Source organism: Candoia aspera, chromosome 12, assembly GCF_035149785.1.
Source record: "Candoia aspera isolate rCanAsp1 chromosome 12, rCanAsp1.hap2, whole genome shotgun sequence".
In the NCBI taxonomy this organism is placed as follows: Eukaryota; Metazoa; Chordata; class Lepidosauria; order Squamata; family Boidae; genus Candoia; species Candoia aspera.
Genome location: NC_086164.1, coordinates 5,213,690 through 5,237,801, shown reverse-complemented (window position 1 = coordinate 5,237,801; position 24,112 = coordinate 5,213,690). Strand labels below are relative to the sequence as shown.

At 40.5% G+C, this 24,112-nt stretch overlaps 1 protein-coding gene across 2 annotated transcripts; it reads left to right on the top strand.

Moving 5' to 3' along the window:
* The first annotated feature begins 1,228 nt into the window (after nt 1-1,228).
* Nucleotides 1,229-21,391, top strand: RADX (RPA1 related single stranded DNA binding protein, X-linked). 2 transcript variants are annotated; one of them, XM_063313712.1, is made up of 15 exons: nt 1,229-1,839; nt 3,201-3,343; nt 4,651-4,843; nt 6,685-6,793; nt 8,132-8,223; nt 8,299-8,421; nt 9,651-9,758; nt 10,653-10,820; nt 11,535-11,695; nt 12,120-12,292; nt 14,157-14,225; nt 16,262-16,341; nt 18,636-18,932; nt 19,982-20,146; nt 21,192-21,391. In XM_063313712.1, exons 1-15 carry the CDS (start codon nt 1,797-1,799, stop codon nt 21,332-21,334), a joined length of 2,067 nt encoding a protein of 688 aa, XP_063169782.1. In that variant the 5' UTR covers nt 1,229-1,796; the 3' UTR covers nt 21,335-21,391. The 2 variants fall into 2 exon arrangements, with proteins under 2 accessions (XP_063169782.1, XP_063169781.1); XM_063313711.1 differs by having other exon boundaries at nt 18,633-18,932.
* Nucleotides 21,392-24,112: the final 2,721 nt, after the last annotated feature.

Sequence of the window (24,112 nt, the reverse complement as noted above, 5' to 3'; positions counted from 1 at the left end):
ATAAGAAAAAACACACTCATAAGCAGGTTACTTTTTTCTTTAAAAGTTTCACATAGCTTCCCATCGAGGCTAGTGAATAGTTTGAACAATGGAGTTAAATCCATGAATTTGGAAAGATTTGGCTTTTCTGGTTTAAAGAAATAATGAGAATTGAAAAGTACTCATCCCTTGTATAGGGTACTTGCATTTTTTTTAATATATTCCATTTTACCCTGGCTTTTAGCAGAACCGCTGGGATTTCATAAAAAGCAGAAAATCAGGAAGAATCTGCTGGGATCTTTCCTGACTCACCCATTTTATGAAAAGACACAGGTTTTTGAGAGCTGCAGAAAAATGAGTGTGGGGAAAGGGACTACCAGATTCCAGCTGGTTTTTGGCCACTGCAGACAATCTCATAAAAAGCAGATAATGCATAATAGTAACAGCATCTTTGAAAACCCATTCAAAAGCTGGCACCTGAACAGAAGCTTCCCTTGAAAAAAAAAAAAAAGTTAATATCTTGCTAATCCTTCAAAGCTTTTTTTTTCTCTTTCTAATTTTCCTTGGACTGGGTCCTCTTCAAAGTGATTTACCCTGCCTAATTCAGTAAAATCAAGAGCCTAATGGCACTTTTAAGCTTGCAGTCTTGGGGATTTTTCTGAAAGGAGACCCCGCTGGGAAGCCACGAGGTCCTCTTGCAATAGAGCAGGACAGAACTGTCAACAGCCCAACAACAGAGCCAAGAAACCTTTCCCTCCTTTTTCCCCGCCTCCCTCGCGCCCATTGGTCACCTTCTCAGCGCGCTCCCGCCCCTCTCCGTCCAAGCCCTCCCCTCTCCTCTTGGCCTGGGCCCGCCTCCCACGCGTAGATTGAACAGCCCGCCGAGCCCCTCACGCCCTTTTGGGAGGCCCGGCCGCCTGGCCCCGCCTCCTGGGGACCCTCTCGCGCCCCCATTGGCCAATTCAAAGAGGAGACTTGTTTCGCCTATCCTTCTTCCCGCCCACTTAGTAATGGCGGCGCCCGGCGATTGAGCGGGGGTTCCTCTGAGGGGCGGCCGAGGCTTCGTTCGCCTCAGCCTGCGGGGGGCGGGCGAAGAGTGGGGGAAAGGGCGGGGGGGGCGTTAGGCTCACTTCAGCGACCAGGCCCGCCGGGGGGCCTGGAAGGATATGGAGGAGGGGGCTGCCAGCCAGAGGGAAGGCCCGAGGGGGCCGGCGGGGGGCGGGGGCGAGGGGGCCGCTCAGGAGGGGCGCGCGAGCCTGGTGGCAGAAGAGGGCGCTGCGGCAGGGGCCAAGGGCACCGGGGTGGCACCGGATGCCCCGAGCGGCGCCCCCGCCCCCGGCGCGGACTCCTGGATCCACGGGTTGTTGGGTCAAGTCCTCAAGGCCTCCAGCCTGAGGGTCTCCCTGCCGGAGGCACCGCCGGTGACGGTGCTGCTCCTGCAGAGATACGTGTCCGATGCCGCGCCCCAGGCCGGCGCCCCCTGCCCCTCTTACTACTATGACGTGACCGTCACTGATGGCGTCACCCTGGAGAAGTGCCACCTGGCCCCCCAGCTGAACGGCCTCGTCCACCGCAACGGGCTCTGCTGCGGCACGCGGGTGAGGATCGCCCGGTGCTCGTACACCTATGACGAGAGGCGGCTGGGCCACGGCTTCCTGTGCATCGAACAGCTGGAGATCCTGGGGGCGGCGGCGGCGGCGGCCTTCGCGGATGCTGCCCCGCAGCTCGGAGCGTGCCAGGGGAAACCCAGCACCCCCCTGAAGGGGGGCAAGAAGCATTACCTGCCGCTGTGGAATAATGACGACCCGTGTGGGGACATGTGGGTGGAAAAGAGGCCCTTGCGGGAGGTCAGTGTGGATGGTAAGTGGGGGGTGGCCAGGCCAGAGAAGAGAGGTGGGATGAAGAGTTCACCCATGGCATGGAGGCTTAGGGTCTCTTTGAATGCCCCTTGGTTGCTCTTAGACTCAGAAAACCGAGTCCTTGGTTTACAGAGTTTGGGCATAATGCCAAGCCATGGTTTGCCATCTGGGAAGAAGGCCCAGTCAAATTGTGGTTTGAGATTCTGAGTTGCAAAATGGGTCCCGGCCAAAATCAGAGGAAAGAATCATATATGTGTATGTCTTTAAGTCAGCCTTGACTCCTGGCAACTGCCTGGGCAAGGCCCTGCAGTTTTCTTGGCAAGGTTCTTCAGAAGAGGTTTGCCATCGCCTGCTTCCTAGGGCTGAGAGAGAGTGACTGGCCCAAGGCCACCCACCTGGCTTGGTGCCTAAGGAGGGACCAGAACAAACGGTCTCCCAGTTTCTAGCCTGGTGCCTTAACCTGGATCTCATAGAAGAAATAGCAGTCTTTATTTATTTGAATTATATCCTGCCTCAACTTAGCATTCCCTCCAGTTTCTTCCCACAACAGTGATCCTGTTGGCTTGAGAGATACTAAGTTTCTGTGGCTTAGGTTGAAATGGAACTTTGCTTTCCCCTGTCCCATCTGAAGTAGGTTTCATGCAACACTAAGCTATCATGCAGAGAGGGCATGCTATGGACCCCGTCAGCGAGGGAATTCCATCTGGTGGGGTCCAGGAGGCGGGCCTTCTCTGCTGTGGCGCCCACCCTTTGGAATATCTTCCCCCCCCCCCAGGTGAGGCGGGCACCTTTGCTCCCAGACTTCCAGAAGAATTTAAAAACCTGGTTCTGCTGCCTTGCTTGGGATGGGAAGGGCAACAGCGCTGTAGTGCCCTCCCCATTGGATGAGAGCTTTTTGCCACAATGGATTTAATATCTATCTATTTACAATGATAGCTTCTATTGTAATCTATGTTTTATGGTTTTAACTTGTTTATTGTGTTGTAAACCACCCAGAGTCCCCCTCTGGGGGAGATGGGCGGTGACAGAAATTTGAAATATAAATAAGTAAACAAACACATAGCTATGGTTTGGTACCGCATTTGAATTGCTGCACTTTCAGTATTTGGCTGTTATAGTTTCTTTCATAACGCTCTAAACATGAGACGTTCTTTTTTTCTGTTTGGGACTTGGAATCTGAACTGAACAGCTATATTTGCATGCTTTTGAGTTAAGTATCAAAGCAGTTATGTCATAGCGATAACCTATCTGTATTGGGTTTTGAGGTTAATATTTGTAGTATTTAAAAGCCGTAATCAGGGCTATTCATTGTAGCATTGCCAATTCCGTGCTCATATTTACTCTGCTCTTTTTTTTCACTAGAATTCAAACGGACATCTCTCTTTCATGTGGCCATGACCTGGGAATCCAAAATCAACTTCCAACCATTGCTTGTCAGAATCATCCATAAGTCTCGGTTGCGGTATTACGGAAAACCAAAAACAAAACTAGATGTGCCATATCAGGTAGGAATAGTTCTGATATAGAATTCTTTTACCAAGGGGGATCTAAAGTGCATTGTTTTATTAGTGATAATATGATGCAAATCCTAGACTGATAAACCTCAGTTATCCATAAAATCATTCTCATGCTGATTTATTGTTTTAGTAAACATACTCAAGAGCTTGTATAATACAACCAAGAATGTTTGTTTATGTATTTACGTACACATAACTAAACACCTTTTTCTAAACAAACCCTGGACTGTGAAGTTTTCTAGTCTGTTTTATTGTCCTTTGTGATAATCACAGTTACCATAAACATATTGCAGTGGTTACAATTACCAATTTCATAGGTGGAGTAAGAAACAGTTTCGGGGGTAAAAATCTCACCACGTCAGCAGAGGCTGCGTCAAAATGCAATGACGCTAAAACGACGCACTTGCCAGTGAGGGCCTCATCCAGATGCCACCTTTGTGTACTAGTATCCCAATTGTCTGAGACAAGTACTTAAGTCATGGCATTTGTACAATGATGTGATTAGCACTTGCCTCTGTACTACAGTAATATGTGATTAAATAACTTTGATTTTTTCAGAAGTTTATTTTGCTTAGCCAATGTTGAGGGAGGGGAAGCAGGTATGATTCTACATCCATTGTAAGGAGAAATGAAAGGGGTTTAATTATATTAAATAACATGCCTTTGGTAGACTGTTTGGGTAGTTCAGTGTTCTGACAATTCCCCATAAATAGGTTGTTAGTTTTGTTGCTATTTGTTTCCAGATATTGTGTTCCATTTGATACTGCCTCTGCTAAGCAAGCTTCCTCTTGTACAGGCCCACTCCCATGATATCCATCAAGATGATTCCTGTGTCTTGGGAAGAGAAGTCTCTTCTCTTCCGTTTGCTCTCCATTCATTAATCTTGCCACAATACACACTAAACCATAAACTAATCTCAGTCTTTGTTCCTACCTTATTCAGCCCCAGGTGCTCTCTCCTGGTTGCTTCCTTGTTTCAATTTCTGTAGAATTTCTGCTTTTAGGATTGGAATCCCACACTTAATACTGTATGCGCTTGATTAAAAATAAGTCCTGCTAAGTTCAGTGAGCTTATATAGGTAAATATAGATAGGAATGTTGCTTTTAATGTAAAAGCTTTCTGAATAAGGGCAGTAACACTTCTGTTTTTGTAAAGCATACTGTACATAGTTTCTGATGATAGATTTAGGAGGAAAGTGGATAGAATGAAAAGAATGCTTCAGCCTCAGGCATTTAACATAACATTTCAGTAACACAGTCTTTAACTTTTAAGAGCAAGTGTTCTTATATTTTCAGGCTTATTTTGATGTGGCTGATCACTCTGGTATGGTGTTAATGGTGCTGTGGGGCTCTTTATGCCCTGAATGGTATCACAGTATGAAAATTGGCACAGTGCTGCTGCTTGAAAAATATGCTGTTAAAAAAAGTTTATCTTCTAAAACACAGTCCAGCCCTGGAGATTTGCAGATGAAGAGAATCTGTTCAATAGGTTAAGTATCCCAAATATGAATTGAAATTTTTTTGCACAGCCTTGGAAAATTCATCAGCTTGCAGTCAGGCAACAAAGGGCTCTCTAACCATTCATTTTGTCTGTATACAGTGATTATTTGAGACAAAGAATATACGTTTGTTTGTTACTTCAGGCGGTGAGGAAACAGCACTGTCATAACCAATCACTCTACTGCAGTAATCATTCTCAAATAGCAAGAAGCCATTTTCCTACTTGGCTACACACCATGGGATCTGTATCTAATCCATCACTTCTCAGGAGGGTTCCACCTAGCACAATTAGCTTCCAATTATTTTGATTTGCTTGCATCTTGGTGTCTGATGTATAGGTTCTAGTTTTCCCTAAGACACAGAAATCGGCTGGGTGACTTTGGGCTGGTCGATTGCTCCCAGCCCTAAACCAGGTAGTCAAAAAACATCAATCTACCAGCATGCACTGGACCAGCATGGTTGATTTCAGTCCATAACCTTTAGCGAAGAAGCCTTCATTCTGCAGTGGATTGGTTTAGGCAGATAATAATTACGTGCGCATATATAAGAAAATGTATAGTCAAGGAAGTGAAATGTTTTGTCGGACGGAAGGAGCAATAAATGAAAACTGTTGATGAATGTAAACAGTTTGACAGTGATTCTAATTGTCTCTGTGAAGTATTAGATTCAAGTTTGTCAGTCGGAGACTTTTCAAATATATTTCTCCATAGGTCAGTGGAAGCAGATTTTTGCTTTCCGGAAGTGCTAATGGGGTTCGTTTAGTAATGGAGCGTTAAAAATAATGTAGGAGGGAGGAAGGTCCAAGTGAAGGATAGGTGCAAATTAAACAGTGAGAATATTAACTGAAAAGCAAGGCCTCCTGTGGCATAAATAAGATGCTCACGTAGTGCATAAAATAGCTAATTATCTCTCATGTCTTTAGCAGGCTCTTTTTTGTTGCGTGTTTTAGAATATTGAATAAATAATTTGAAGTCCACAGTAAATGAAGAGCACAACCAATTCTAATATATTACTCACTAAATTGCACTGATTTGTTCATTTTTATAACCCTGTGACCGGAAAAAAAATGTCTTGATGCATTAATTCTAAGAATATGGAAGGGGAAGTTTATGCACTGATGCTTCATTAGTGTTTCCTTGCACATGCCAGTCTTGATTCAAATATAAATACTGGTTTTCCAAGACACCCATCATAGTTCCTTTGAGATTGTCATAACCAAATTCTCCTGTTTCTTATAAGTATGGATAACCACTTTTGAGTGAAGAACAGTTTGCTAGGGTTGCGCTTTCTTATCCCGGCTGGGAGAAGAACGAAAGAACATTTTGAGAGCTGTAGTTCCCTTGAAGAAAATTCCCATCTAGCGGTTTTTATGGGTTTTTTCTATATACCTAAGTGCTCAGGCTGATTTCTACTGTTCAGATATCAACATTCTTTCCTACAGCACATCTTTTCTAATTTTTCTGTGATTTGAGGGGCCAGTTCTGCTAAAGGAAGCTATGTTTTGGAAGAAAAGGATGAGAGTAGGCAGATAGTAGAACTGTGCTTTAGATTCAGTTTCCAAGAAGTACTAATGTGGTATCCGTCTGCATCAGCTTAAAACTGCTGCTGCTTTGGGGGAATTTTTTTCTTCTCTCTGCTCTGAAGCACCATTTGAGGTTCTTCTAACAGGTTTATGTGACTTACCACGTGCCCGCTCCAAAGTGTTTAAAATTGGATAAAACAAACTTTTATAGAGAAGTGTTTGTTTAAACGAACTATAGCAAAACTAATGTAGCTGGTAATTTAGCCAAAACAAAGGTAATTGTCATCATCTGGTTAATTCTTTTTTAGAGATTGCTTTGAATGTTCGAAACCCTTCAGCTAAAATTAACATCGTTCCAGAACATAAAATCAAACCAGAGTGGAAGTTGCCAGAAGTTGAATATCAGTTTATAACAAGGTTATTATCATTATTATTTTGTCTATGTTTTTCGCGGATTACTTTTTCCAGCCTGGAATATTATTGTTTAAAAAACTGAGAGAGGAGGAGGCCAAAAGAGAAATGAAATCCTGACATTTACAAATAAGGTATAGTTATAGCCATTCTGGATGTCGTATCAACAGTGTTCAGATGAGATAACAAGCCTGGATTATTATTAGCTGCATTTATGAATGTTATTGCTACAAGCCTGCTGCCCATAATTTATTCTGATGTGTGACATGATACCTTTCTCTGGCTAGAAGAATCCAGGTTAGATTCTGTCAACCAATTTAAAAGGCCGTAGATTCTCTGTGCATTTATTCCTGATGAATGGATCCACTGCACGATACGTATTTGTTTCTTTACTTTATTTGTGTGCCATCTGTTTCCCCAAAGCTCTGAGCAGCTATCAGAAATATCACCAAGCAAAATGCCCCTTAAAAATAATAAACCCACCCATAAAATAAACCAAATGGAGTATCAAAATTATACAAAAAAAGAAAATGCACAAAAACACACATCTGCAAATTCAGATCTTCCATCATGGCATGCTCTCCTACCACACTTGATTGAATAGCCAGGGCTTAACTGCTCTTCTGGAACCCAGAAGAGAAGGAACAGAATGGATTTCCACAGGGACGAAATTCCAGAGTATGGGAGTGATAATCAAAAATGCCCACTCCCAAGGCTCCATCAGATAGCCTTCTGATAGATAGGGCCTGGAGGGAGTTGACCCTTGGTGACCTGATGTGATGGGCAGATGAATATGGGAGGAGATAATGTGGCCAGAGCCACGTAGGGCTTTAGAGAAAACAACAAGTACCTTAGATCATATACAGAAGCCAACTGGCAAACAATGCAGCTCCCAAAGCAGCAGGGACCCCAGGAATATAGGAATACACCCCTCACTGCTTGGGCCACTGCATTTTGCATCAGCTGCAGCATCTGAATGCTTTCCAAGGCAGTGCCATGTAGAGGGCATTACAGTAATCCAAATGGGAGGTGACTAAGTCAAAAGTGGCTGTAAGCAGGGCCTCCCAATCCAGAAATGGAAGCAATTGGTGTGTAAGATATAAGTATACAAAGGCCCTCCTGGCTACAGCTGCCACTTTTGGCCATCAAGTTTTGTTCAAATGTCTCACAAGTCAAAACAAACAATGGTTGGGAGAAGAAATTCTCAGGTGACGCTATAACCCGGCTTGTTGTATTGTTTGAACACACCAATTTAGTGTCTTTCTTGGGTAAATAGATTTCTGGAGTGCAGTGGATGGCTTTATCTGTTTGATATCCTAAGAACGGTTGTGCTTTCATTCCCAGATCAGAATTGGATAAGTTAGCACAAAATCACTTTTGTGACATTATTGGACTTGTACAATATGTTGGACGAATTGAACGCAAAAGGAAAAAAGGTATTTTCAAAGATTATTTGTTTGACTCTAAAAATATGCTTGGAACATTGATCAACATTTATTTTGTCTATATAGGGTGTGTGGAAGACTTTTGGATGTATCGCTGGGTACATGTTATTGATGGGACCTCAGAACAGCCTTTCATAGTAGAATTGTTTGCCACATCTCAGCCAGATATATTTGAGCAAATTCACCCAAGTATGTATTCTGTAAATATCTCTGTTTATTGTAATTGCTTTCTGTCAAATTTGTTTTCGGGAATCAGAGTACCGGATAATACTATTGTAGTTCCTTCTGATTTTTCTGGTGTACTAATAGAAAGGGTGAACTGGAAAGAACTCCTGGATTTCATTGGTTCTAAACTCCACCTGTTTAGTTACAGCAAAATGAACTCTGATGCCATGTTGACAGCATGTAGATGTTTCCTTTTTCCTTCCCTATTCCATCTGATTGAGAAGATAATACACGAAGTAGTTGTCAATGCTTAAAAGCTTTCACTGTAGTCCGTAGCCTTATCTCACAAGAGAGAAAGTAAGAAGACGTTGTTTAGACTGCACTGAAGTTTGGTGATAACCTTCAGGACTTTTTTTATTGACTACAAATTAAAAATCTTAGAAGGTGTGTAAATATGAATCCAAAATGTAAGAACCACCATACTGGATCACACCAAAGGTCCCATTTAGTTCAGCATCTAATAATCAGCTGCATGCTTTTAGTAACTTTACAGTTGGGAGCTGAATGTGACAATCAATATGCATGTGTCCCCGCCCCATCTCACTGCTCCCCTAGGAATAATATTTGGCGATATGCAAGCTATTTCTCAAAAGGAGCTGGTGCAATATTAAAGCTTCAGATTGTAGGTGACAGTTCACCGAAGAATGCTTTGGCTAGTATGTGAGAGATGAGTTGTCTCTAGATTTCATCCAGCGACCTTTAATTTTCCTGTAGAGGATATTTTTCAGGGTAAGATGGCATCTGAGCACATGAGACTGTGCCTGTAGTTCGCAGTGATAGAGACCATAGACTGCTTTATCTCTTAAACTGCACTGTATGAACACCAGGCCAAAGTCAGAAAATGTTTTGAAAAATAATTTGAATACTCCAGAAAAATCTGAAGAAAGTTAGTTTAGTTTACAAGTTATAATAGTTTGCTTTTGATATTTTTTTTTTCTTTCAAAACTTAGCATTTAAAAATACTTAAATTTATCAGAATCAGTGGGTGATGCCTCAGGTTTCGGTCATGAACAGACATCAATCCTTTTTTTATTGATTTGGTCTGTGGTTATTATCTATAATGTCACGTTTAATTTTGTTTTAATTGGAATTTTAAAAAACGGGGGACTGTACGCTGTTCAGAGTCCGCTTTGATTGGAGTAGCTTGAAAGCCAAATAAATAAATAGGTAATGCAATGCTTCTCCGTCTCTAGTGACATACTTGGTATGTACGCAGATGAGAGTGGAACGAAATATTTCTGAGAATGGCTCCAGTACAGTTTATTTAACAACTTCTCTGAAAAGCCAAATGTTTATTACAGGTAAATATCTTTTATAAAAATACATAAATTCATATCTAATCCTAATCCATCAATTCATGTCAACTACTTTCCTCTCTCCATATCCTTTTTACCCGTTTCTATTGCCCATGTTACAATTTTTCAGTGATTGTCAGGACTGAAAGGGCTGCCCCCTTCTATATCTTACAAGAGAATCTTCCCAGATGAGAACAGCTCCAAGTGGCTTGATTACTTCCCCTAATCTGGCACTCCCCTGATTATTTATTAAGAGTGACAGCCTTGTGAGTTCTTATTTGATGCTCTTTTAATATCAGCAATATGTTTTTAGGTACTATGTTAATACAAAGCAAGCATTGGCATTTTTATATCCAAAGATGTGTTTTCATTCTGAATAATTGAATTTATTTACACAGTGATGATAGACTGATAAGTGATCAAGAGCTGGGTTTCTAGTACCTTCATTGGTATTGGTATTAAGTACATTTGAATAGCTTAGAGATTTCTGTATCTGTCGCGATCTAGCAGAAAACACAGCTCTGCAGTCTTCTAGGAATTATGTCGGAATTATAGAGGAGTTTCATAAAGGTTATTAATTCTCTGGAGTAACAGTAGAATTATTATCAGTTGGTCCTGTGGTGTGTAGTGAGTTTCTCAAGTGGCTTAGAAATAGGAGTTCCGCCTTTTTCCTGGCCTGCCTGGTGAACCACAAGACTAACATGCCCAGTCGTCATTGCAAATTCCATCACATTCTTGACAAACCCACCTGCTGAGAACATGTGAAATACTTTTGAATACCTCACAGCATCATACTAAAAACCAGCGTGGCTCAGTCACTTTCAAAAATTCCTGATTTAATCTTTTAACTCTTTTACTATAGCTGCCACAGCTTTTTGTTTTGTTTTTTCTTTAAAATAGGATGGCATAAGGGCCAACCATATACAAAAGATCCGAAAGTGAAAAACTTTATCCAGTGGATGAAAACTCAAGAGGAAGCTTCTTATATGGACAAAATTATCGTTGGTGGATACTATCCTTTCCCACCTCTCCCAGATACATTTTTAGAATATTGTAAGAATATGAATGGTACGGCATTTCATTCTGTAGTCTCAATCACGCTTGCCCATTCTGAATAGCCTTATTTGCAAACAGAACATTTCTGTGCAAATCTGCCCAGTGTAAATATTTATAGATGCTGAGAATTAGTCATCGGTTACCGTTGATAGGTTGCAGCAAAGTTTATGGTTCGTCTTCTTTCTTTATCCCCTTTTAAACTTCGTACGACCAGTAGTTTATCTGAAGTCCTGTTTTATTTCCATGTCAAAAAATACCTGGATGGTGTTTGAATTACGTCTCCGGTTTTAAGTGACCCTATATGGTGTCATCTGATTGAACATCACAGTGCAAATGTAAGAACAGAGAATGGCTCTGGGTTGTCGCTAATAATGTCCTGATGGAGCAGCAGCTGTCAGCAGGATGGTTTCTCTCTCTCCTCATCCACATGACAGATCAGTTCCAGATGGTTGGGGATTGCTCTAGGACACCTAAAGTGTTCTAAGTGGGATGAGAATGAGGGGAAGTCTACTCACATAGTACTGGGTATATCCCGTAACAGCCTAATTTTATAAAGATGTGGCTTTCGTGCCTTTGAAGGAGGCTTATGGATTGTACTTCAGCCTGATTTTCCTTAATTGTTTGCAAAGTTAACTGCTGCTGTGCCAGTTTAAAAAAAAACAGCCTTGCGGTCTTACGTATCCCATGCTTATTTGGTGGTATTGTTACTTTGAAACTGCGTTTCAGAAGAAGTAGCTTTGATAGCCATCAGTGAAATGGAGAAGGAGATTGACAGTCTGCACTACAGGGAGCAGAAGTGCATTGCTTTTCAAGGGATAATTAGTGCTATAAGATGTGTCAGCTGTAGCAGTACATCCCAAGATGCCTCAGAAGTGCAACCAATGCAGGTACAATACTTGAACATTAATAGCCTAGTACTTAAGTTAGTATGAGCATGATTAAAACTGAGATATTCTGCATCTGAGTTTAAAGAACCTTTAGAAATTGCTTCTTAACTATTTTTTCTTTTATTCTGAACCTGTTTAAAATGAGGAAGGCATAGTTTAAGGTTTCACGATACCGTGACCTTTCTTAAAATGTCTTGATAGGTTTAATGGTTTCTGCATTGTTTGAATAAAGTAGTGGAAATAAATCGGAAGGGTTAAGAGTTTATTTAGAATTTTATAACTTAGTTAAGATCATGTGTTTTTTTCTGCTGAGTTGATTCTGCTGTTTGTGGTAATGAAACTGAATGTAGCTTTTTAAAATTTTCTGTGGAAAGTAGCTAACTGGAAGATATTGTGTGAATTTGATTTAAAATTATTTCTGCAGATCAAGGAAAGGTCATCAGTATGTACTTCTGAGTCAGAAAGCTATCATATTAATGAAGGCAGAAGACAATACCAGCAAGCGGGAGAATCAACTTCTAAGCAGAAGTCACCATCTCTGGAGCAACAAAACATAGTAACCAGAAGTTGTACAAAGAGACAGATTGCAACTGTAGAGTAAGGGGTGCTTTTTTTTTTTTTTTGAAGTGGAATAAAATCTCTAGTTTCTCTGGCATTTGTGTATAGTCTCATAGGCTGACTTCACTGATGCCTCACATTGGGCAAATGCAAATTACTCAGTTTTCGAATGGTCATAAGATGTTTCCTGTAATTTGTTAGGCACAGGAAATCATAGTTGCATGTCAATGCTAGCTAGATAAGAATGGGTGTTCAGCACTGATCTTGCTGAAATAAAGTCGCCAGATTAGATACAATAAATTCTAAGCTTTGACGTGGCAATAGCAATTAAATAGCAACTCATTATTAATTAATAATGTGCTGTGCATCTTGACAGGTGCTGAACGTTTTGAGGTTGAAATGTTCTGACCCTAGAAAACCTTAGAATGGGATGCTCAGAACTCTGTTTCCTGGTTAGAACCCTTTCCTTCAGGTTGGAATAGCCTGTTCCAAAGTTGGAATGGGAGAGCTCAGGGTCAAAACATTTCAACTTCTGGTTCTTTACTCCTCTACACGTGATTCGTTCATTTAGACTTGGGGTAGGAAACTGCCCTCCAGAGAAGAGGGAAAATGTGATATACCCAAAAGTATTCATAAGATTAAGGCTTATTCAGGCTAGTTCACAAATCAGCTGATAAGGAGCACTTACATTTAGACCTTGTCATCTTACTACAGTGATGTGCAATTGTAGCATAGCCTTTTGCAGTTTCGATGCAAGTTACAAATTTGTTCTGAGCAATCGGATATGGTGGTTCAGACGGTTTCCATTTGCAGGATTTATCTAATGGCTATCTATACCATTTTAAAGGTGAGAGAAGGATTCTAAAAGATTTCGATAAGCTAGAGCAGTATGCTGAAAAGGATAGGATAAAATAGGGATATATGTAAAGGTCTGCATCCAGATAGGAAAAAGGAGAGGCACAAGTAGAGGATGGGGAAGTCTTGCCTTATCAGTAGCACAGGTGAAAAGGATCTGGATGTCCTTGTTCACCCCAGATTGGACCTGAGCTAGCAGTGTGAAGGAGATGCTAAAAAAGCAAATGCTAACTTGGGATGCATTAATAGGAGCACAGAGTCTAGTTCATGGGCAGTAATCGTTCCACTCTACTCTGCCTTGGTCAGACCCAACTTGGAGTATTGTGTCTGGTTCTGGGTACCACCATTCAAAAAGGACAATGATGAATTGGAGAAAGTTCAGAGGAGGACTACCAAGATGACAAAGGGTCTGGAAACCAAGCAGTTTAAAAAGATGGGTATGTTTGGCCTACAGAGGAAAATGCTAAGGGAAGATATGACTGATTCTCTGTTACTCCAGAGGGCAGGACCAGAACACTAGATTCAAATTACAGGGCTAGATATCAGGAGGAACTGCCTCCTTGTATGACCTGTCAGTCAGTGGAACAGGTTACCACATGAAGTGGTGAGTTCTCCTTTGCCACAGGTCTTTGATGGAAGCCAAACTGTCATCTGTCAGAGATGCTCTAGTGGGTCCTTCACTGAGCAGAAGGCTGGGCTAGATCACCTCCAGTTCTGTGCTATTTAATGGTTCCTGCTGAGTAATGACTTCTAGGATGGAGGGTGGGCCAAATTCCAGGCGTATCAGGTGTATCTTATGGAAAGCTAGCACTTGATCTTACACTCTGCCACTAGTTGTATCGGCGTATAGTAAATTTAACGTGCTTTTAATATAACCCAGCCTTACAGACTGGCAAAAAATACAAAACAAAACTAATTGGCAATAGATGGAAGCATTTTGATTCTCTTTGGAATGTAATTATGTGATCTGAGCTCACAGCAAAGAAGTTTTATTGTAAAGTAATTGATGCCTCCAAATAAAGTTGAAGCTGTTAACTATATTTTTAAGGACAACAGATCATCATCCTGTGCCTTCTCAACATTCGTACTTGACAAGATCAGCAGGCAAAAAAAGAATGTAAGTGGCAAATTCTTAATAATTTCATTGCATTTTTAAATGGTGACTTACTTCGTTTCCTGTCTGGCAACTTTGATTTTTTAGTTCCAGTTCTTGCAAAGGAATACTGTTTTCAAATTCAGCCTTAAGTATACTTACTTAAAAGTAAACTTTAGAAAACAATTGTATTTTCTACATGAGAATTCAGTGTTGCTTATTTTCAGAGAAACGTGAGTGAAAGAAAAACAACGAAGAAACTTGTGGTTGTTTGACTTATTTATTATTTCATAAATCTTGATGGACAAAAATCCGTCTTACACCGTTCAACCCAGGTGTTTTACAGAGATAGGAAATTTTTTCACAGAAAAATGTATTTCATTATTGGATTTCAGTGCCATTTTTACATGCTTTAGTAAAAATAACAAAAATAGGAGTGATTCATTCCTTATACATTTAATGTTTAACCATAATTTAATATCACCATTGGTATTCGGTCTTCAACAATTATTTATACTTTCATACTTAATAGTTTACCAAGGTTTATTTTCCTTTGGTTAATTGTCATGCTGCATTTTACCTTGGTATCTCCCAGTATGTGCTTATCAATCAACTTACTGTCTGTCAAAGCACTATTTGTAAAGCAGTTTGACAACTTCCATTGTGTGGATGCAAAACAGAATCTATGTCTGCCATAGCTCATTACACCCCTTTTCTCTACGATTCCATGTTTCCTAAGAATGGGAAGTGTATGTGTTGATGAGTGTAGTTAATGTTACGTGGTTATGTTGATAAGTGTGTAGTTTCACAACTGACCATCAAGCCAAAGTCCTATTTGCTTGACTTACCTGTCTTACACTGGTGGTGCAGGAATTCAAAGGGATTATCTGAAGTTTGAAATACTGTGTTTTACTATTTCAAAATTTGAAATTCTGAACATAGCAGAGTCTTCCTTTTTCTGTCTGGACCATCACTAAACGAATGGTTGTTAAGTGAGGACTACCTGTAACTTTTTCTAGGATAGTCCCCCCCCCAAAAAAAAAGTTCATGGTCTTTAACACTGCATTGTGCCTCTGCCATTGTCTTGTGAACTAGATTTCAAATAAGCTTTTGTACAGAGTTTTTAACCAAAAATAGTCCCAGTTGGTTATTTCAGTCAAAGATGTAATTATTGGTTTGTAAATACTAAGAACTGGCATTTCCTCAACTATGGTTCATTCAAGGGCAAAGCAAGCCTGGCATGGTAGATCTGTGGCCACATCCACCATGCATTTTTGCACAGTTCATAAAGTGAGAAAGGAACTGAACCCATTTTCCACTGTAACCTCACCCAAACCTGCTAGCATTGTTGCGGGGAGAAGAATATAGTCTTTCCATATTCTTTTCCCTATTCTTCTCATGCTATAGTGGCGGAATGTGATAGAGAATTCCATCCATGCTGTTTATTCTGTCAGTCTCCTTTAAAATGGGGATGTTTTTAAACTGCAAGAAATAGGAGTGCTTTCATTCTACATACCTTCTTCAGCCCATGGGCATCTGCAAGGGGGAGAAGTGGGAGCCATGTATTGTGGCATAAATGCCTCGACTTAACATTAACCTGTGTCAGGAGTCAGGATGCACATATGTAAGGGTAGGATTTCCATGATGATGTCACATGTTTGTTACCATTTTTGCCCCATTGTGATTGGCTGTGGATGCTGCTGCTGCACTCTACTTTCCTCAGTAGCTATCGATGACACAACTGGGACCTGGTTATATTTTCCCCAGCCAGACTAATAGTAGCTTTGGGGCAGAGGAAAGAGCAGGAAAACGATGTGGAAGGAATGGGGTCAATGCTGCTCCCCTCTCCTAGGTACTTATCAGATAAGTAGTCCATACACACACACCAGTTCATCAGCTTTGAAGTAAGAAAAAAACCCAGCTGTGTCATATTTTCTTTTTGGCCCATAACAGAAGAAAGATTAGTCAACTTGAGGGTTCTATAAATTAAAAATTATAATTATTGGTAACAGTCAAATAGTTTTGCTGCTCTCAGTGACAATCTGCTTGGATTTTTGAAGGTTGCACACATTTTTGCAAGATAATTCCCATGCAAAGAAAGAAAGTAAAGAAGTGATGGAAACAGCACAAACATATGAAAGTATGTACTTTGTTTCTGAAGGCTATATTAGTATCAGCTTTTTGCATTCTCTTAGTTGGAGTAGAAAGCTATAGCTATAGCTATGAAATGTCTTTGTACTTCATTATTATGAATGTAGCAATGTGATCTTATAGATCCCTACTGGTTACTTTTACTTCGCCATATGCTATTCTGGTAGACAGATCTACTATACAATACAACTAAATTAAGCTGCAGCGTTAATTTTTTAAAAGCCAGTGGTTCCTTGGGGTCAGGAGGGAAACTCTGATGCCATGACAGTCAGTATAAGCCAACAATTGAAGTTTGCTGCATTGCAGTTAGTGTTCATCTTTCAATTTTGAATGGACTTCTACCTCCAAATTGAATTTAAAGTGACATGTAATCCAACTGTTTAGACTTTCATAAGTAACGTTCCATTTATAGGCCTTCCCCAGGTAGGTGTGGATGGGATGTCATCTTAAGGCTTGGTAATCTTTCATTGGAATAGATTTTGAAGTCCCCAAACCCTTAGGAATAAGTAATGTTGTTACATGTCAACTATGAAATCCTGTTTAATGCCAACTGTAGAATAGTACAATTTGATATCAAATTTCATATGTTCAGAAAATATCTTCTGTTCAACATAGTAATTCACAGAGGATAAATTTGAAGAACAAATTAGTTTTCATCCAGATCGTAACATCAGTGCAATGGGTAACTGATAAATCTGTGTATAATGCTACAGGTAGACCTTGCTTACCGACAGTAATTGGGACTGGAAACTCCGTCGCTAAGCAACGTGATCAAAAGGCGCAATGTCACGTGACCGCACCTACGACTACAGTTGTGGCAGTCCCAGTTGCTGTTGTCAGGCAAATCTCTTGCGGTTGCAGTGTCCCGCGGTCATGTGATCACCATTTGCGGCCTCCTGCCCACTTCCTCATTGACTTTGCTTGTCGGAAGCTGGCAGTGAAGCTCGCAAATGCATTTGTATATAGTTCCACAGCTTAAAGTAGTTGTTAGCAGAACCAATGGTGTGACCCTATTTCATTTTTTATCTACCTCTCACACATCAGTAGCTTTTACTGGTGTTTCAGCTAACGTAGCACTGTGGGTCAAGTAATCTCATGGCTTTTGCAGTTTGGAATTAATTCTGTTATACAAACTAAAGATGAATGAGCCTGTACAACAACAATCAAAAGCAGAATAGACAACTTACTAATCGTTCAATTAACTATTTGGATAAAGATCAAATAATTTGTTTTTCCTACTCATAAAAATATCTGTTAATACAACTGTAATACACTACAACTGTGGTGTGTACTTTAGTCTTTAATAATGACCAATCATTAGAGGTTAGATTTCTGTCAGGAGCTATTAAAATGAGGAAACATCTTGTTTATGGAAGGACTGTTTCATAAGATAAAGGTTTATTTGTGTTGCACTTATCTATTACATTATTACTTTTCGTTCTTATTGCTGTTTGGTCTTTGGACTAACATTACTTGCTTTATATAACAGGAAGTTAGTGGCTGTAGAATGTAAGAATATTGAATTTATTACAAAGCTAGAAAGATTACTCACTCAAGCAGTATTGGGTTGGCAATGCCCTTAGATTGGGGTGAGTAGCTTTTTCCAGATGGAGGGCTTCAGTTGAATTTTAGAATGCCTGCAGCTGCTTTTTTTTAAAAAAAACAGGTAGAGTGAGGAAAAAAACTAAATTTGAATTCATGTAGTGAAAAAATAGATATAGTTAATAATGGCTTCCAATTCCCCCATGGTAAACAAAAAAACCCCAAACAAACTATAATTTGGTAACAAGTCTTGGTTGTATAGCTCTGATTTAAAAGGACCAAATAGATTATCTATTATGGCCGCTGTGGTAAAATATGCAATTATATAAATTGAATAAATGAATAAATAATCCTATATGTCACAGAAGAAAGTGAAAGACATCAAAAAGAGGCACAATTCCTAGCAGGTTAAGAAAAAGTCCGTATAAAAATGCTGTTTCTAGTGGCACAACTGAGGACATCTCCTCACACTTGGTTGCCACTTCAGGACCAGTTCCAGGTTATACCCCCACAGAACACTGGTTGGCTTTCAAAGCAGAGTTGTGCGTTTTTTTGGCCTTCTGCTTCTTTATCTGAAATCGGATCAAAGCTTACGATTTTTGTTTTACCGCTCTGGAGAGGTTTGCTTTCCTATTGGCCAGGATTCTTCTCCCAGCTCCAGGACATACGTCCTTTTGGAGCTGAGGTGTTCAAAGATATTTGAAATCTTCTGGATAACAGATACTGTCCTTATATTAGCAGGTACCAAAGAAATAGCTGATGCGTCTGAAAAAGTTCACTCACAGAGGACGTGCCACAATTCCTGGGAAAGCGTTCTCTGGCCAGCTGTAAAAGACAACTTAACACAGCACTTGAACTTCAGCAATGTTTTCCCAGAAAGCTTCCCTTGTAAATTTAATTACATTCACAAAGAATTCCTTATGAAACGATACAATCTTCAAGCAGCCAAATTCGACCCAAAAGAACCCCTAATGAGTGAAGAAATGAATCACTTTGAAAATGCCTGTCCACTTAAATACTATGAAGTGGCTATTCTTGGTAAGTGACTACTAAGTTGAGCATTCTTAGAAATTTGAACATTTGGGGGGCTGTGCCTTAAAAATTTTTTGCCATGCAGTACTACAAGGCGTTGAATAAGCGATTCGTGTTTGCTGCCCTATAGGAATGGGATTTTTTTTTTGAGCAACTGTAAAGAAGGTAGGCTAGGTCCCAAAGAACACTTTTCCATATGCCCGAAGAGGCTGTAAAATAAATTATTCTTGAAAAGACGGAATTAAAAGTGTAAACCAAAACTTTTTTTTTTTAATCCATTCAGTCGTGTCCGATTCTCAGAGACTGCCCGGTCAAGTCCCTGAAGTTTTCTTGGCAAGGTTTTTGAGAAGTGGTTTGCCATTGCCTCCTCCCTACGGCTGAGAGAAAGTGACTGGCCCAAGGTCACCCAGCTGGCTTTGTGCCTGAGGTGGGACTAGAACTCACGGTCTCCCGGTTTCTAACCTGGTGCCTTAACCACCACACCAAACTGACTCTCACCAACCTAAAACTTATGTGATGCTAAAAGGAAAACAAAAACAAAGTCCCTGGATTTGTAGTGCCATACTAGATCTGTCCCAAGCTTTAAGTGGAGAACGGGAAATATTACCAGTTTCATATTAGTTGATGTATGTTGTTCGATTTAGAACTGTGATGATAGAAACAGCTCAAGAAGTACCGTAGTAGTCTGAAAGGAAGACAGGTAATGAAAGAAGTCATTGGTTAATTGTGTATGCTTAATAGAGTTATGCTCATATTTTGAACTGTGACCCAGAACTATTTGTCTGCTTAAACTCAGTCACATTGTCATTGTTTTCCTTTTGAATTAAACATTGGGAAAATGAGCAGAACAACAAACCATTTAGGAACGCAGGTTTTTTCCTAAATGCTTTCAAGGGAAGATTGAGCAGGCAGTTGTCTGTAGCTTTTGGAAATGAAGCGTGAGACTTAACCCTTGGACTTGAAAGCTTTTTTTGATGACAGGATTCTGGAAGACAATTGTATAGTTCATTAACCCAGCTTTTTTGTAGTAACAAAAGTAACTATCTCTTGAACAGGCATAAATCATGATATGGCTATAGAGGTTGCCGTCCTGCATGATTCTTACTTATTTCAAGTCAAAGATACATCACGAAACGCAGTATTTTCTCACATAAGTGGTACTTCATCTTGCCAGGAGACCATTAACCAAGAAGGACTTTCCGAGTTACTTCCACTTTCAGGTAGGATCTTCCAGATAAGAATGAGTTGTATATGACTGTTGCCACTTGTCTAAAAATAGGTAAGTGCGATTGCAAATTAAGGTTTACAGTCTGATAGCTCGATTCAGAATATCTCCACCACGGAGCTGTCTTCTAAGCAATTTTATTTAAAGCCAGATTGAGGGTTTTGCTGACTAGCACTCTTCTAGCCTTGATGCAGTTAAAAATAATTTGAATCTAGATGGATTGATCTGTTTTCTTCTGAAGAGGTAGCAGCACTATTATCCAGTAAGGATACTTTTGAAACTCCCCCCCCCCCACTTCCTCTCTTTTTCTGTTTTTAAATATACTTTTCTTGGCAGCTGTAAAGAATTTAAATAAGTTGACCACATGTTTAAACAAATGTATTTTCATTGCAGGTGTTTGCCTTCAGTGGCTTTGAATACGTAACTCACAGTGCGAGTTGCTTGCAAATTATCCTTTTCAAATTATCAGTGCCAATTTTCTCTGCGATATATTAAGAATTTCTAAGTTCTCCAGATACACAAGATCATGAAAGAGATGGCAATCTTTAGGGTGACAATCCCTTTGTTTCCTTAGATTTTTATATCAAGAAACAGGGAGCCAACAGATCTGTCAAGAGGAACTCCTATAAGTTCTGGAAAAGGGAAGAAGTTGAAATGCTCTTTTAAAATAAAAACGGGGGATTTTAGTAGTGGGGTGGGTGGTTTCATGACTCATTACTTTTCGAATTAGTTTTTTATGATTAGGAATTGTAGGTTATGGCGCTAGCCTCCTTTTCATTCTTCTTGTCATATACAGATCTTGTTTAAAATCAAATGGCTGATACTCTTGCTATCATGCGGTTTGAAAAGTAACCTGTAGCTATTACTGTTTTTCATATTTGGGATGGGGGTTGGGTTTTCTGTGTGTGGCTAGGGCATTTGGGGGCGGAATTCTTTCCCTTTCCTCCCTCCACCCATTCTGGAATTCATCTTAGTAAACTGGTGGAATGGCAGTTCTTTTCCTGAATGTGTAACGTGTTCATTATCTGTTTGCATACTAGACGAAGATGTAGAAGCAGCTGCCCTGGAGAACCGACATGTCATTTGTGTTCTGGATATCTGTTCTCTGGATAAAGACAAAACTGAAGTCTTCCTTAGGAAAATATATAAAATAACAGAAGTTGATGTGGTCAACCAAACGTAGTTCGTTATTGACAGAAATGTACTGTAAACTGAGAAGAGGATTAAACTTGCATGAGAATATTTTTCTCCTGCTATTTCTATCTGGGAAGCAACTTGGACATTCAGCGGTGGTTGGGGAAAGTTCCTGGTCCCTTCGTACTTGGATTCTGTAGAAAGTGTTTTGCGTATCAAATCAGTGGTTTTGTTTTTGTTTTTGTGACAAGTGTTGTACAAGTATTGCTTCTTAACTTTTATTTAAGCTTGAAGTAGCAAGAGCTAAGCATCCAATGCATCCCATAGTCAGATCCTGTCCTGTGATACTGAAAACTGTACATAGGAAGACTGTGGCCTTTTTGTTGCTCGTCTCTGCTTTCAGGGCAACTGAATTTGGTACGACTATTAAAAGTTCATTGTGGGTAGTGAAGATCTTCAGTTAAGGTAGAGGATAGGCCTTTCAAGAACAGAATTGCCCCCAAATGTTGCCTTGCTAATCCCCTTTCATCAACAGTCTGCAGAAGGAAGGATAAACGAAAGCGAGTGGGGATAAGTTCTTATTTTGAGCATTTTCATGGAGCCTGCCCCATGCTGCAGTGGAAGAGTGTCCTTGCTGTAATCAAGCCCCTATATTCGCTGTGTCAAATGTGAATCATGATTACATTGCCAGCTGATCATTATGCAGTTGCTGCCTCTTCTGAAGATGATGAGCTGGGAGCAAAACACTCAAATCAGAAATAGTAATTTTGTTTTTTGTTATAAAATGGAAATGAAGTAGAACTCCATTTGATGCAGAAGTACCAGTCTAGTGCAGACATGTGAAATCTGATCACGTGGTCTGGGAATGAGCATAGTACAGCTGCGGTACAGTACCACAGAAAAGCAAAGTTGAATATGTGTCCATTTGTATTCAGACTTGGAAGAAGTGAGTATGTATGTATGCCTTTTAGTTTGACTTGGAACAAATGAGCAGTCAATTTTTTGTACATTGTATTGCACTATTGCTTTGATATTGCAGTACTTTATTGACAGAGGAACTGCTGGGTTTGCCATGAAAGCTGTCTGTCTTGCTGCTGTCTTTCCTTCCCTGTGCTGAAAGAGCAACCATGCCAGTCATTTCAGACACCCCTTTCTATCTGCAAGTGTGAGGTTTGCCTGATGCCTCCTTTGTCCTTTTGGTGCCAGAATCCTTTTCTTTTTCCCAGGCTTTAAATTCCTTATAACAATTATAATCTGCAGTTCAGTTTTCTTTAGATGCATTGATTTTCAGGTGTTATTATCTGAAAGACTTTACACTGAAAGAAAGAATAAAAATGTATATAGTGCTAGAAGAGTTGTTGTTGTTGTTGTTTATTCGTTTAGTCGCTTCCGACTCTTCGTGACTTCATGGACCAGCCCACGCCAGAGCTTCCTGTCAGTCGTCAACACCCCCAGCTCCCCCAGGGACGAGTCCGTCACCTCTAGAATATCATCCATCCACCTTGCCCTTGGTCGGCCCCTCTTCCTTTTGCCCTCCACTCTCCCCAGCATCAGCATCTTCTCCAGGGTGTCCTGTCTTCTCATTGTGTGGCCAAAGTATTTCAGTTTTGCCTTTAATATCATTCCCTCAAGTGAGCAGTCTGGCTTTATTTCCTGGAGGATGGACTGATTTGATCTTCTTGCAGTCCAAGGCACTCTCAGAATTTTCCTCCAACACCACAGTTCAAAAGCATCGATCTTCCTTCTCTCAGCCTTCCTTACGGTCCAGCTCTTGCAGCCATATGTTACTACAGGGAACACCATTGCTTTAACTATGCGGACCTTTGTTGTCAGTGTGATGTCTCTGCTCTTAACTATTTTATTGAGATTTGTCATTGCTCTTCTCCCAAGGATTAAGCGTCTTCTGATTTCCTCACTGCAGTCAGCATCTGCAGTAATCTTTGCACCTAGGAATACAAAGTCTTTCACTGCTTCTACATTTTCTCCCTCTATTTGCCAGCCATCAATCAAGCTGGTTGCCATAATCTTGGTTTTTTTGAGGTTTAGCTGCAAGCCAGCTTTTGCACTTTCTTCTTTCACCTTCATCATAAGGCTCCTCAGTTCCTCTTCGCTTTCAGCCATCAAAGTGGTATCATCTGCATATCTGAGATTGTTAATGTTTCTTCCAGAGATTTTAACTCCAGCCTTGGATTCCTCAAGCCCAGCATGTCGCATGATGTGTTCTGCGTAGAAGTTGAATAGGTAGGGTGAGAGTATACAGCCCTGCCATACTCCTTTCCCAATCTTAAACCAGTCTGTTGTTCCGTGGTCTGTTCTTACTGTTGCTACTTGGTCGTTATACAGATTCTTCAGGAGGCATACAAGATGACTTGGTATCCCCATACCACTAAGAACTTGCCACAATTTGTTATGGTCCACACAGTCAAAGGCTTTAGCATAGTCAATAAAACAGAAATAGATGTTTTTCTGAAACTCCCTGGCTTTTTCCATTATCCAGCGGATATTGGCAATTTGGTCCCTAGTTCCTCTGCCTTTTCTAAACCCAGCTTGTACATCTGGCAATTCTCGCTCCATGAATTGCTGAAGTCTACCTTGCAGGATCTTGAGCGTTACCTTACTGGCATGTGAAATGAGTGCCACTGTTCGATAGTTTGAACATTCTTTAGTGTTTCCCTTTTTTGGTATGGGGATATAAGTTGATTTTTTCCAATCTGATGGCCATTCTTGTGTTTTCCAAATTTGCGGGCATATAGCATGCATTACCTTGACAGCATCATCTTGCAAGATTTTGAACAGTTCAGCTGGGATGCCGTCGTCTCCTGTTGCC

Excerpts from the sequence above, each read along its gene's own strand:
- RADX (XM_063313711.1), top strand. The coding sequence starts at position 1,797 with ATGTGGGTGGAAAAGAGGCCCTTGCGGGAGGTCAGTGTGGATG. Across the intron at positions 8,422-9,650 it reads ATTTGAGCAAATTCACCCAA|TGACATACTTGGTATGTACG; the intron begins GTATGTATTCTG and ends CTCCGTCTCTAG. Across the intron at positions 11,696-12,119 it reads CAGAAGTGCAACCAATGCAG|ATCAAGGAAAGGTCATCAGT; the intron begins GTACAATACTTG and ends TTATTTCTGCAG.